At 35.1% G+C, this 13724-nt stretch overlaps 1 protein-coding gene across 1 annotated transcript; it reads right to left on the reverse strand.

The window, feature by feature from the left end:
• Positions 1 to 283: 283 nt before the first annotated feature.
• Positions 284 to 13724, reverse strand: LOC113518420 (uncharacterized). The gene is made up of 4 exons (XM_026903330.3): positions 13487 to 13724; positions 12029 to 12119; positions 9728 to 9967; positions 284 to 4512 (listed from the first exon to the last, which is right to left on the reverse strand). The coding sequence occupies exons 1-4, from the start codon at positions 13559 to 13561 to the stop codon at positions 4469 to 4471; spliced, it is 450 nt and encodes a 149-aa protein (XP_026759131.1). The 5' UTR covers positions 13562 to 13724; the 3' UTR covers positions 284 to 4468.

Raw genomic sequence — 13724 nt, forward strand, 5'->3', positions numbered from 1 at the left:
ATATATGTGACCCCTGTTAGTCTTAGGATTTCATTTACTCAAGGCACTCGGAGAAGTAATTTCAGGAAAAATATATATATATATATATATATATATATATATATATATATATATATATATATATATATATATATATATATATATATATATATATATATATATATATATATATATATATATATATATATATATATGTGTGTATGTATGTTTTTTAAGTAAATGCTTCGACGAATGTTATTATATTTCGAATTTTGGACTTCACGTCAAGTCCCGAATATTTCGCTTATTTTTTTTCTTTTTTTACTTAATTTTACTAAATATAAAACTAAGTAAAACTCATTACTTACTAAGTACTTAATTATTTTTTGTGTACACGATACAATTTGTAAACAAAAATCAAACGTGTCTTAGTGTCTTGAAATAATACTTCATGAGAGTTAAAAAGGCCTCTGTATTAAAATAGGTATTTTTACTATGGTACCTATTGGTATAGACAGTTTTGTATTGATTGATTATAAACTATATCATATTAGAACTTTTTTTATTTCCAAATAATTAAATTCCATGAAAAGACATGTAAGATTTTTTACTAACCGTGCTAAATGCAGACAAAAATGTATTATAAACTTGATTATTTCTTAATACACGACACTTGTGCCATATATTCGCCGTGTGCAAGCCGCGAAGGGGCGTGCGCAGCGCCACCTGTTAGCCTGTTGGAGTGTTGATAGCTGCTTACTATATTTTTTGACGACCACACTGATTAAAAAGATAAACTATGAAAAAATTTGTTTTATTTCATCTTAATAATATACGTGAGGTAAATAAAAAATTGCAATACAATTTTTGACTAGCAAAGAAAATTCATCATTCTTTTGTTGCCAATTAATACAATTTTAAATGTGACATGTGAATTGAAATAAAAAATGGCTCTCTGTATGCTAGTGGACTCGGGAGGTTAAAATAGCTGCTTTAGGCGAATCATATTTTGTATATTACATAGAGTACGTAACACGTACGTACCGTTTCGCAGGCTAATTATATGATTCATTTAATGTGGCTATTTTAATAGCTCTTTGTAATACTGACAGAACGCAAGTTCGAGTCCTGGAGAGTAGAGTTTTTCATTTATTTCATTTACTCCTACAAGTGATGATTATAAATCAAGTATATAAATATGCTGTGATTTATTACAGTAGCTTAAATATAACTAAAATAGTGATATTAATAAAATATTGTGTATATAATCACAGTTGTAAATCTCAAATCTACTACAACCTAAAATAAAATGAAACTTACTAGGTGGGGTTTTAGATGCTAAATGAAAAAAAAAAAATATAAAAATATTGACAAAAAAGATACCATGGTACTATATATAGTATTGTAAATATATATTCACGGCGGCAATCGTAAATGGGGCAATTGGGGACAGTTTTACGAATCAAGGTGCCATAAAGTGAGTGTCATTTCTCAGATTATTTGTCAGACGGTTAAAATGGCCATTTTAGTACAATTACATAACAGTCCATATTTGCAATCCATCTAATTGGCAGTTTCTGACACGATAGCTGTATTTAACAAGTGATTTTTTTGCTAACGAGTTTAAAAAATTTAGTAATATAAAAGTGTGATTTTCGATAGAAACACATGCATTTCATTAGAGTATTATAGAAAATGGCCAAATAGGTGAATTGCAAAAATGGTAATTTTAGACCAACTCTTATCCATAATTTTTCATTTAGCGTTTGAAGGTTATACAGTTAAAGAATCTCATACAAATATAAACTTATAATACATTTTACTTACCCATTAATGAGAATATAGATTATTAATCTTCCAAACAAACATCTGTGACAATTTGATAATTTATCATTGGTTAAATACCCCTAAGGCTGGCCTCAGACACCAATAATATGTCAATTATGACACTGAACTCGACTCATACACACATTTCTTGCTTCATTCGCTTTTATAGCTCTCATCTTTACATATTCTGTGACACTTATAACATTTTTGACATTAGGAGGCACAGTATATATTTTATCATGACGTTAATCTAGGCCTCTCTGTACAAGAATCATTTTAATTTCACTTACATTTTAAATTATGTTAATTAAACTAACAAATAAAATTTTTTAGAAGAGGCCTAATTCAGATTACGAATTGAGTTCCATAATTCTAGCTGTTCAAAGCTGGCATACTTAATTAACACACAAAATAAACATAAGACACTCTATATAAATACTACACCTAATAGGAAACAAACTGATGTACATTAACCGAAACTTAATTTTTAGCAAACTACTACAGTCGTCTTTGGAATGCACCGTTCACAGTCAACTTTGTACGTGGCACTCCCTAGAGGGTCGGGCGGAGAGGTAAACGGTGTAGATGCATAAAATATCGATTATGCATAATATATCGATATAATATGCATAATATATCGATTTTTCTAGATCTTCGCTGAAAATCAACGCTGCTCGACAATTTTGATGCACATTGTGTGTTCTTTATGTAAGTGGTATGCTCTCTGATGTCTCTGCTTATACTCTGTATGATTATTTCGTGAGTGTATAATTTTTTGTCAACTGAATTATTAATAAGATTTGAATAGTATAGTGGAAAAACTGGAAATAACGCATTTTCGTGAGCGTATATAACGTGCTCCCTCCAGAGGCGGCGTAAGGTGCTAAAACCATCGCGTTTCGTAAAATTCAATATTTTTTTCGGCCAAAATTGCACTTTTTAAATTTTATTAATCTGACTCTGTTACCAAAGGGCCTCATGCAAAATATGTCTTGCTTACATCCAATTTAGATTTAGTCACCGATAGATATATCCCTTTTGCCCTCTAGATTTGCCCAGACGGAAAAATAAAGGGCAAAAGAGGAAGGGTAAGACCGAGGAGTAACTACATGGGACAGATAAAGAAAATACTAGGTATCATGTCGTATAGAGAGGTCAAAGATATGGGATAGAGGTAGCTGGAGGAAAATGCATGAATTAGTTGCACCTACAAGAGGAAACTTAAATGAAAAAAAAAAAAAGATATACACCTCTCCTCCCTCCACCGCACGTTTTCCCACCGCAGAACTGCCACAAACAAACTTGACGAGCTATATAGATCCTATATTAATTGCCAGTTACGTAATATATTAATTTGATCACAGTTGTGGTGAAATAACTAATAAGTAACAGTTACCTTCACCGTCCTGTTTCGTAAAATTATAAAAATAGTTTATTGCGATGCATCATTCATTCAAAAGGTCTATATTTAAGCTGCCTGGTAGACGACAGTTTTCGATCTTCGATGTATTTTACTAAATTTACACTTTGGGATTATTGAAGAAATATTTGCTGCATAAGGCATCAATAATCATTGGCATAACATTTAGCTGCTATAAATTGACGCTGCATCAGCTTAGGTGCTGAGTAGATTACGAGTGGCGATTCGTGCAATTTCTTCGCGTTTACAAATGTATGGAACCATATAACATTTCCAAGATGCACAATTAAAAAATACAGTCTATTTACACTTTTTTTTAAATATTATATCATATTATAATATTGCTGAATGTAAGCACCTCCCTTGGAGGGTTTTCCAGTAGTTGTCACGCTTGGCAGGTGGATTGGCAACCGTAGTTAGGCTTTGGAGATGTTTCAAGTAGGACACTGGTGCCTATCTCTCGCTCTCCCTTAGTCACCTCTTACGACACCTATGGGTAAAGAAGGGGTGGCCTATTCTATGCCGGGACCACACTTTTTTTTTTACTTTTTTATGTAATGAGGATTAAATCAGGCATACAGTCTGCCTGTTGAGCAATAATTCATAACGTTCTATGGATGCCTGTAACATCAGGGATATAACATATAGTCCCTTGAGAAAGTTCATGAGAAGACATTAATATAATATGACTTTGTACAAAAGTCGATTGCTTGGGTACCTCTGTCCCATTCGTGTTTCAACCGTGAAGCAGTTGTGTTTACATGGCTGTGTTTCGGTTTGAAGGATGGGATATGGCGTGAATTTACAGGGTACAGAGGAATAACACCTGAGTCCTCAGGAATGGCAACGCATGGGGGGTATCATAGGCGAAACAGTATACTCTGTTATGTCCATGGTACTACTCATGTCTATAGGCGATGGTTACCACTTTCCATCAGGTGGGCCGTCAGCTTGTTTGCCATTCTAAGTCGTATAAAAAAAAATGAAGTTTTGGTTCCAAAGGTGTCTTAAATTCTATACATTTATTAGATCAATTGCCTACGCTGTCACTCGTCTACTCGACGCCTAAACCTTTTCATTATATTTAATTAAAAATATAACCAAATTTTTAGTCAATATAAATAATACTATTTATACTAAATATAGGCCTTTTAAAATGTAACAACACTTACTAATTCTCACGGGAAGCCGACCGCATGCTGCGGATGGATAGCAGTGTCAACCGAATAATTCCCGCCTGTACTAGTGTCTGAGAATCATTTGGCAGTAGAGGAAGCTGTCCAGCACTGGAAACAACATATTCCAATTTAAATTCACGATCGGGGGCTAACTCGACGTGATTACAGGTAGATAGTAACTTTGTACAAAAGTCGTTTGCTTGGACACCTCTGTCCCATTCGTGTTTCTACCGTGAAGCAGTTGTGTTTGCATGGCTGTGTTTCAGTTTGAAGGGTGGGATATGGCAGTGAAGTTACAGGGTGCAGAGGAATAACACCCGAGTCCTCAGGAATGCATGTAGCATATCATGGTCGACACAGTATATTCTGTTATGCCCATGGCACTAATACTGTTCTTGTGTTCGATATAGACGAGGATTAGCATTTTCCATCAGGTGGACAGTCAGCTTGATTGCCATTCTAATTTTTTTTTACAACACAGGGCAAACGAGCATGCGGTTCACCTGATGGTAAGTGACTACCGCCACCCATGATCACCCACAACACCAACGGCATTGCAGGTGTGCTGCCGGCCTTTTAAAAAGGAATATTATACTGTTTTGGGATATAGTTTTAAATATATACACAGTTAATCAGCTATACGTTTTAATGCCGGCAACAGACTGGCAAATCCCGATTGAGAGGTAGGTACACATTTACAAATGTCATACATTAATGATGTACCCACAAACATCACATCCCTCCACCAGTAGTATAAAATTATCTAAAACAATGAACAGCCTAAAATATCTCAATTACAATTTATAATTTATTTTTTTCCGAGTCGCTCTAAGGGGTCTTTGACGCAAGGTGTGTTCATTATTATCAGTTGATGGCACATTGAGAGGCTGCACTGGATCCGAACCTAGAGGTATCGGACTCGACGCGTTGTTATCACTTAATATTCTCTCCTCCCCACCAGCTCGCTCCTCTCCCAATTTGGACATCATACTATTATGGATGTTCTCCGGTAATGATTGAAATGAAGAATCGCTGTTTTGATCTTGTTGCTCGTATATGCAATCTTCTTGGCCCTCTGTGCTCTTCTCATATTCTTGTTCAAAGCTTCCAATAATGCTTACATCATCAACCTCATAAGTTTTATCCGAGCCTCTATAAGCTAAAATTTGATCCACATGTTTCTTTACATACTGTTTACTTCCCGGTAATAACACGTTGTACATCCTAGAACCGATTTCCTTAGATATGATCCCAAATTGCCAAATATGTTTGTTACCATTATTATAATACTGCTTAACTAAAACTTTATCTCCTTTTTTGAAATCAGTTCTGCGATGTCCTCCGTATTGTTTACTCTGTAAGGTCTGTTTATTTTCAACATTAGAATTGGCTGTAGCTGATACTGACTCTGTTAAATTATTTGTCCTATCCGCATTTGGCACGTGCAGCAGGAGGTCGAGTCTACAACGTAAAGACCGACCCAACAACAACTGGGCTGGAGAAAAACCGGTAGTACAATGACTACTATTTCTATAATCAAATAAAAATTTATTCAATTGTTGTAATATAGTTTTCTGTGTTTTGTTTTCTTGTAATATAATTTTTAAAGCCTTTTTTATAGTTTTTACACTGTTTTCTGCTTGCCCATTTGATTGTGGATGATAGGGTGCGATAGTTAAATGTTGTATTCCATTTTTGTTACAGAACTCATCAAATTGATTTGAACAGAAATTAGGAGCATTGTCAGTAATTATAGTTTTCACCAACCCAAACCTACTAAACAGTTCACATATTTTAGAAATAATCATTTCAGTAGTAGTGGTCGTCATTAAAAAACATTCTAACCATTTAGAGTGTGCGTCTATCACTACCATGAAATATTTTCCGTCTATATACAACATATCTAGATGTATACGTTCCCATGGCTGCGAAGGGTACGGCCACGGCGCGAGCGGAGCGCGCGGTGGCGCGTTTCGAAGCGCGCCGCATATACTACAAGAGCCGATTTTTTGCTCAATATTCTTATCTATTTGAGGCCACCACATACGACTCCGAGCTTCCGTTTTCGTTTTAACAACTCCGAAATGTGAATTGTGCAATTCGTTTAATAACTGTTCCCTAAAAATAGCCGGAATAACTAATTTATGGCCACGCATTAAACAGTTATTCTCAACTGATAGTTCTATTCTACAGTTATAGTAAGGCCTTAATTCTGGATCGGTTATCTTGGTAGGCCACCCTTTTTCGATGTAACCCATTACTTTTTTAATTAATTTATCGCTAGCTGTAGCTTTTTTAATATCTGTTATAGTCACTGGTTTCAAAATTGTATCCGTGACAAAATTTATATATAAAGCTTGGTCCTCTACATTATTACTGGAATTCTGATCCGGTAATACCGATCTAGACAGGTAATCGGCAACATTTTGATCGCTTTTAATGTATTCTATGTTAAAATTGTAGGCCGATAAAAATAAGGCATACCTTTGTAATCTATTGGCCGCCATTTCCGGTACCCCTTTCTTACTTCCAAAAATTGATAAAAGTGGCCTGTGGTCCGTGCGAAGCGTAAATGGAATCATACGACCGTACAAATAGTAGTGAAACTTTTTTATAGCAAAGACAATAGCAGCCGCTTCCTTCTGGATCTGTGCGTAATTACGTTCTGCTTTGGAAAGTGACCTAGACGCATAAGCAACGACCCGCTCGCGTCCGTCGCTTTGCCGCTGGGCCAGCACAGCGCCCAGTCCAGCTGGACCGGCATCACATGTCACCACAGTGGCTAACACTGGATCGTAATGCGCCAGCACCCGTTCCGATGCCAATTGCTTTTTAATCATATTAAATGTCTCGTCATGTATCGCATCCCACCTCCATTTCTCATTTTTTTTCAATAAAGTATGCAGTGGATTTAATAAACTAGAAGTGTTAGGAATAAAGCATCTATAATAATTAACCATACCTAAAAAAGATTTTAATTCATTTACATTTTTTGGGCTTGTACAGTTTAAAATTGCTTCAACTTTTTTTTCCGATTTATGTAAGCCGTTACGATCTATTTTAAATCCTAAATATTCCACCGATTCTTTGAACAATTCGCACTTGTCAGATTTTAGTCGTAGGCCAGCTTCTTGCAGTCGACTTAACACCTCCTCTAACCTCTTAAGATGTACCTCTTTAGTCGCCCCTGTTATTAAAATATCGTCCAAAAATATACAAGTACCCTCGATATCTGATAATAATTGTTCCATTGTCCGTTGAAAAATAGATGGCGCATTTGACAATCCAAAAACTAAACGGTTGTATATAAACAAACCTTTGTGTGTATTTATACATGTAAATTTTTTTGAATCGTCTAGTACTAATTGATTGTAGGCTCTAGAAAGATCTAATTTAGAAAATTCAACCCCTCCATGCAGTTTAGCAAACAAATCCTCAATGCGGGGCAATGGATAATTATCTGAATATATAGCCTTATTTAATGTCACTGAAAAGTCACCACATATTCTAATATTACCATCTGACCGAAGAACGGGTACAATAGGAGTGGCAAAATCAGAATATTCTACTTTCTCTAAAATTCCTAATTCCAAAAGACGTTGTAATTCATTTTCTACTTTTGTTCGAAGAGCAAGGGGTACCGGGCGAGGCTTAAAAAATTTTAATGGCGAGTCTGATTTTAATTTTAAATTTATTTTATATTTGTTAAAAGTACCTAACTCATCTTTGAATAAATCACTAAACTTTTTTTTTAATAAATCACTAATATTTTCAACATTTAAATTATTGCAACCGACCCTACACAAATGTAAATCAAATGCGCTAATGAAATCCCGACCTAATAAGGCTGGTTGATTGTTTTGTGTATTTATTACAAACAATTTAATTGGTTTAATGCGACCTTCAAAAGTGACTGAAGTCATTATGTAACCTACAGGTGAGATTTTGCTCCCGTTATAACAATTCAAAACAACTTCACACGGTTTAAGCTTATTTTTCTTTTCAAACGCGGACCGATATATACTATAAGGCAAGACAGAAACAGCGCTACCACTATCGACTTCGCTCATTATTTTGCAACCATCAATCTCGACTGCCTGCCGCATCGGCTCACCATTAATGCATTCTATATTAAACATATCATAACCTTTAACAGTGTCGTCATCATCCACAGCCAAAAAATAATTACTTTTTACGTTCGATTTACACATCCGTAACAAATGTCCCTTTTGATTGCACTTCCTACATGTGAACTCGGCATATCGACACTTATCTTTTGAATGATTTTTATAACCACACACATCACACCGATTTGCACCATTTCGCGACGAAAATCGCGCCGTTGCTGCAGGCGCCGAGCCAGACCGCGGCGCGCCGCCGCCGCCGGTCCCGCCGCCGCCGCCGCCACCGTCGCCACTGCGGCCGCCGCGCTCACTGCGCTCTGTACGCAACGCGAACACCGGCTGCGCCAGCACTCTTCCACTTGCATCCATGTCCACCCCTTGCAATGCTTGCCGCGCACACTGCACACCTTGAGCGATCTCCAAAGCTTGGTTAAAGGTCAAAGTTTCGACACTTTCAGCAAATAACTTTTCTTTCTCCTTCGAAGGCACCATACCGAGAACAAAACGATCTCGAAGCATTGTTTCCAGTTCAGTTTTGTATCCACAATGTTTAGCCAAATTCCGCACTCGAGCTGCCCATTCCGCTAACTCCTCACCCGGTCGTTGTTGTGCCGAGTTGAATTTGAGTCGCTCGCCAAAGGAACTTTTTTTACTTTTGAAATGATTATTTAAAATTTTAATCAACGCTTTGTAGTCGATAACCTCCACAGAGGTCGGGAAGGTCAAATCGATCGCTATTCGGTAGGTATCTTCAGCCAGCGCCGTGAGTAACAACGCACGGCGTTTTATCCCTGCCTTGTCTGTGTTATCGTCGATATCATTCGCTGCACAATATTGTACAAAACGGCTTTGAAAAATGCTCCATTCTTGCGTTCTATGATCGAAGCTGAGACTGCCACCGAACATGCTTCCACTACTAGCCATTTTACTTCCACTACACTAAATGACTAAATGCACGCTTGAGTTTGATACCTCGTCGCCAAAATATACTGTTTTGGGATATAGTTTTAAATATATACACAGTTAATCAGCTATACGTTTTAATGCCGGCAACAGACTGGCAAATCCCGATTGAGAGGTAGGTACACATTTACAAATGTCATACATTAATGATGTACCCACAAACATCACAAATATGCTCATTTCTCGAAGGTTATGAAGTAGCATAGAAGAACCCTGCTGTCGGAGTGGATACTTACAATATTGCGCAGCGCTGACTAGCAGTTCATACAACTGTACTGTTCCCTTGCCCTTCAGTACTATTTCACATATGAACACGTAAACCACTCGACTCGTCTCGAACAGCGAGTCCAGCAGTAACCACGTGGTGATGTTCCGGCCGGTGTTGTGCACGGCGCTCCGGTTCATCACCACGCAGCTGTTCAAGAAGCCGATGCCACTGGCCACCACCATCAGACCGGATATGAAGTAATGGATTACTGTGGATGACGAGAAAGTAGTTTTATTAAGGTTTCAGTACATAAGTTATGGTGTTTAACACGTTGAGCGCCATGTCAGCCATCGGTGGCTGACACTAGACTTTCCGTTTAGGCCGCGTCAGCCATCGGTGTCTGACGCTGTCACTGACACCGATGGCTGACGCGGCCTAACATGAGAGCTATAAAATTTTACACTATTTTACGGAATTACAGAAAATTTATTTAAAATTTATAGGAATCACGTTCCAAACGTAAACTACCTTCTACTACGATAGGAAACACCAGCTCCTGCAGTACCAGCGCTTCGAAGCGGCGCGCGTGGCCTGAACGGGATTGCTGTAGAAATACGCGTGGCGCTGAACGTGTTAAGAGATGTAAATTAACATAGTAGGAAAATTTGTGAAATGGCGTTAAAGTTTTTTTTTTTAATGGATACAGAAGTATACACAATAAGAAATTGTTAAGAAATCGAAACATTCAGACAATTAAGCGATTTTTTTATTTGTACTACTATTGAATATCAGCAGATTGTCAATTATTTGTTTGTTTACATTTTCATTAACATCTATTCAAACAGAATATATAGTGTCTGTTCGACGGCATTCAGGTATATACCTGGTTGCTGTCGCGGTATAGCATAAAATGGGCCACCCCTTCCTTCCCCTTGTTGTCGTAAGAGGGGACTAACGGAACTTCAAAGTCGAAGGATGGGCAGCAGCATTCCTCTTTAAATATTACCAAAGCTTAACTACAGCCAACCTGCCTGTCAAGCTTGGCCAACTCCCCATTGTGGGGGAACTTGGAGAGAGTGGTGGAAAGTTATCGGTTGATATGATTTGGCCAGAATAGGAGTATTTTGCTCTTTTGAGGGCAAAGCAATGAACTGAGTTGTGTTTTAATGGCACACGCACGAAACGAAACGTAATGTTTTTTCTTTTATATATATATATATATATATATATATATATATTGTATATGTATTTCTTTTATATCGCTTTTTATGTATGTCTATGTTTGTTGTGATGGTAATGCAAATACATTATATATCCATTTATCTACGAATGAATATAACCTGGCTGAGATATTGAGATAATTTTAATAGAATAAAATAGTAATTTATTTCGAGCAATAAGGATCATAGTATTTACATAATTATAATTTGTATAATATTAAATAATAACAATAGTATATATTATATTTTATCTATATAATACTGTATTAAAATTTAACACTATCACAGTGTTAATTCCAGTTTTAAAAACTATAGAAGGAGGGTATGGTTATGGGAAGGTAGAATTATAGAAAATTATTTATTGAAAATGCTTAATCTTTAGTGAGTACTCAATAAAAATATTTCTTTCCCTCCATAAATCTTAAATATTGGACTTTTTTTTTAGTTGAGAATGATGCTTCATCTTAGGTTGCAGCATGTGTCAATAACGGTCGATAATTAGTTCTTGAAGATGAAAACCAATAATATTGGTTAGTCATACGAGATATTGATCTGATACAATTTAATGAAAAATTAGAAAAAAAAGTAGTAAAAACCAGTAATATGGAAAAGTATTGTCTTGTATGACTTGGTATACCAAATAAGCTGATAGTCAACTTGATGGAATAACCGACCCTATAGACATGAATTGAACATCTAATTAAAGTAGTTTCACTGTATTATTTCAAGTTTAAAGCATAAATAACCTTACCGTTATTATAAGTGTAAGTTTGTGAAAATATAAAAAGAACTAAATAAATAAAAAGACAACAAAATAATATTTGAGTGAGATACCCAATCATATTTTAAAAATTATTCTAAAGAAATGTGGGAAATGGATAAATTAAATCCTAAAATATGTTTTAAGTTACAGTTAGTTATTGACGCTATGGCTTAAACTAAATTAGCTTTTTACTCTTTATTTTGTACACCTGGATTTCAGATGTAATAAACTCAAAAAATATACAACTTTTAGACATTGAATCAAGATGAAACATACATCAGATTTTAAGTTATCTATCTATTTATCAGATAAGGTTTTAATATAATTTATTATTACAAATATTTACCCAAATCACTGCCAACTAATGGTTCTAAGTAGTACAGATCTGGATACAATAAACGAAGCAACACCATCACAAATGCAGTTGATGATGATATCTGAAAATTTTGATAAATCATTAAAATATTTTTTTTTTAACGGGTGATGATAGAGTGGTAACCCCACCTGTGCTAACTGTATATGCTGGAGAGATACCAGTGAGGATGAAGACAGGTCAGTTAGCCCATTGTGATGAATATATTTGGAATTCAGCACTATGGTTTCTAGGGAGACTATGTGGAGGTGAACCTAGTTGGGTATATTGCTAGCAATGCAGGCTTTGGTCTCCATTATTAACAATCCCTCCTCTCTTAAAATATTGATTAGGTTGACAAGGATAGCCAACCTTAAAAAACTTAAAAAAAAACTAAGTAAATTTTTTTCTTTTTATACTTATTCTTGGTACAATTATTTAACATTCATCATGTTTTTGTATTGAAATAATAGTAAACAAATAAATAGCAATTTTTTTTCTGAATTATATTATTTTTAAATAATTTGAAAAAAAAAAGAGGGATAGAAACTGGGGGTGACTATATAAAAGTGATCTAATGAGCATCTAATTCCCACTCATGTTTCTGTTACCACTTTCTATCAAGTAGGCCGTTAGTTTGTCAATCTGTGTGCATAAAAATATATATCCTAAGACATTTAACAAATTGTACCAAGTTTGGCAAATGGATTTCAAGTTTCTAAAGAAAGGTGGGGGGCTTATGTATGTACATAGAACATAGGATATAGTTTTATTATTGATAACAGTAGTATGTAAACACAGCTACTCTGTTACCTTGCCTTATTTGCTCAGCTCAAATATTTTCAATCTTGTACAATATAATGAATGCTCATATTTGAACAAACATATTTTTATGCAAGTGTATCATGGAAAATTACTTTTAATAAATACTTTATCTCTCATAACATGTCTCTTATGGTTCACATTGACCCTTATATTTTTTTTTATCAAATTATGTTACAAGAATTTTCCATGTTTACTATTTTTTTTTTTTAGTTGTTGGTAGTTCTTAGAATTTTGTGACTTATAGTTTTAAAGACTGCTTGGGACATTCATTCAATATTTACATCTAGAACAAATAATAGGTGGATAGGTACTTATTATTTTAATAAAATTTTGTTACTACAGATTATTTATAATAACATAATTTGATATACAAATTTCAAAGAGACAAAGATAATAATGGGATCTATTTAAATAGAAATAAATTCTCTAAAAATAAAAAAGAATTAAAAAAAAAGAAAGAAAAAAATCTTTGATAAAGCTTGAGGCAAAATTGGGGGGTAATTGCAAGATATTAGCTAAAAACACCTACGTTAAAACTTGTTTTAACGTTACTCCTGTATCATCAAGTTTTTGTAAAAGGTAAACATGTGTATGCGGAACAGTAAACTGATATTTATATTTACTTACTGAGAACACCGCAGCGACGACTCTCACGTAAACTTTTAACTCTAATATAGGCATTGTTTTCGACTGTGTTGACATCTAGCTATGTTATTTGCTAAAGATCAAATTACGATATGTAACTATTTACAAAATACATAAATTGTAGCAGTGTTACTGACTGTTTACAATTAAAATCGATACGGATTCGTACGATATGGTTTACGCGCTAGTAACGTTTGTTTATTTAGAAATGTCAAATCAA

The sequence above is a fragment of the Galleria mellonella genome, unplaced genomic scaffold (genome assembly GCF_026898425.1).
Source record: "Galleria mellonella isolate WM207_F2 unplaced genomic scaffold, CSIRO_AGI_GalMel_v1 utg171, whole genome shotgun sequence".
In the NCBI taxonomy this organism is placed as follows: domain Eukaryota; kingdom Metazoa; phylum Arthropoda; class Insecta; order Lepidoptera; family Pyralidae; genus Galleria; species Galleria mellonella.

Excerpts from the sequence above, each read along its gene's own strand:
- LOC113518420 (XM_026903330.3), bottom strand. The coding sequence starts at position 13,561 with ATGTCAACACAGTCGAAAACAATGCCTATATTAGAGTTAAAAGTTTAC. Across the intron at positions 12,120-13,486 it reads TCGTCGCTGCGGTGTTCTCA|ATATCATCATCAACTGCATT; the intron begins GTAAGTAAATAT and ends CAAAATTTTCAG. Across the intron at positions 9,968-12,028 it reads ATTAGTTGGCAGTGATTTGG|TAATCCATTACTTCATATCC; the intron begins GTAAATATTTGT and ends CGTCATCCACAG.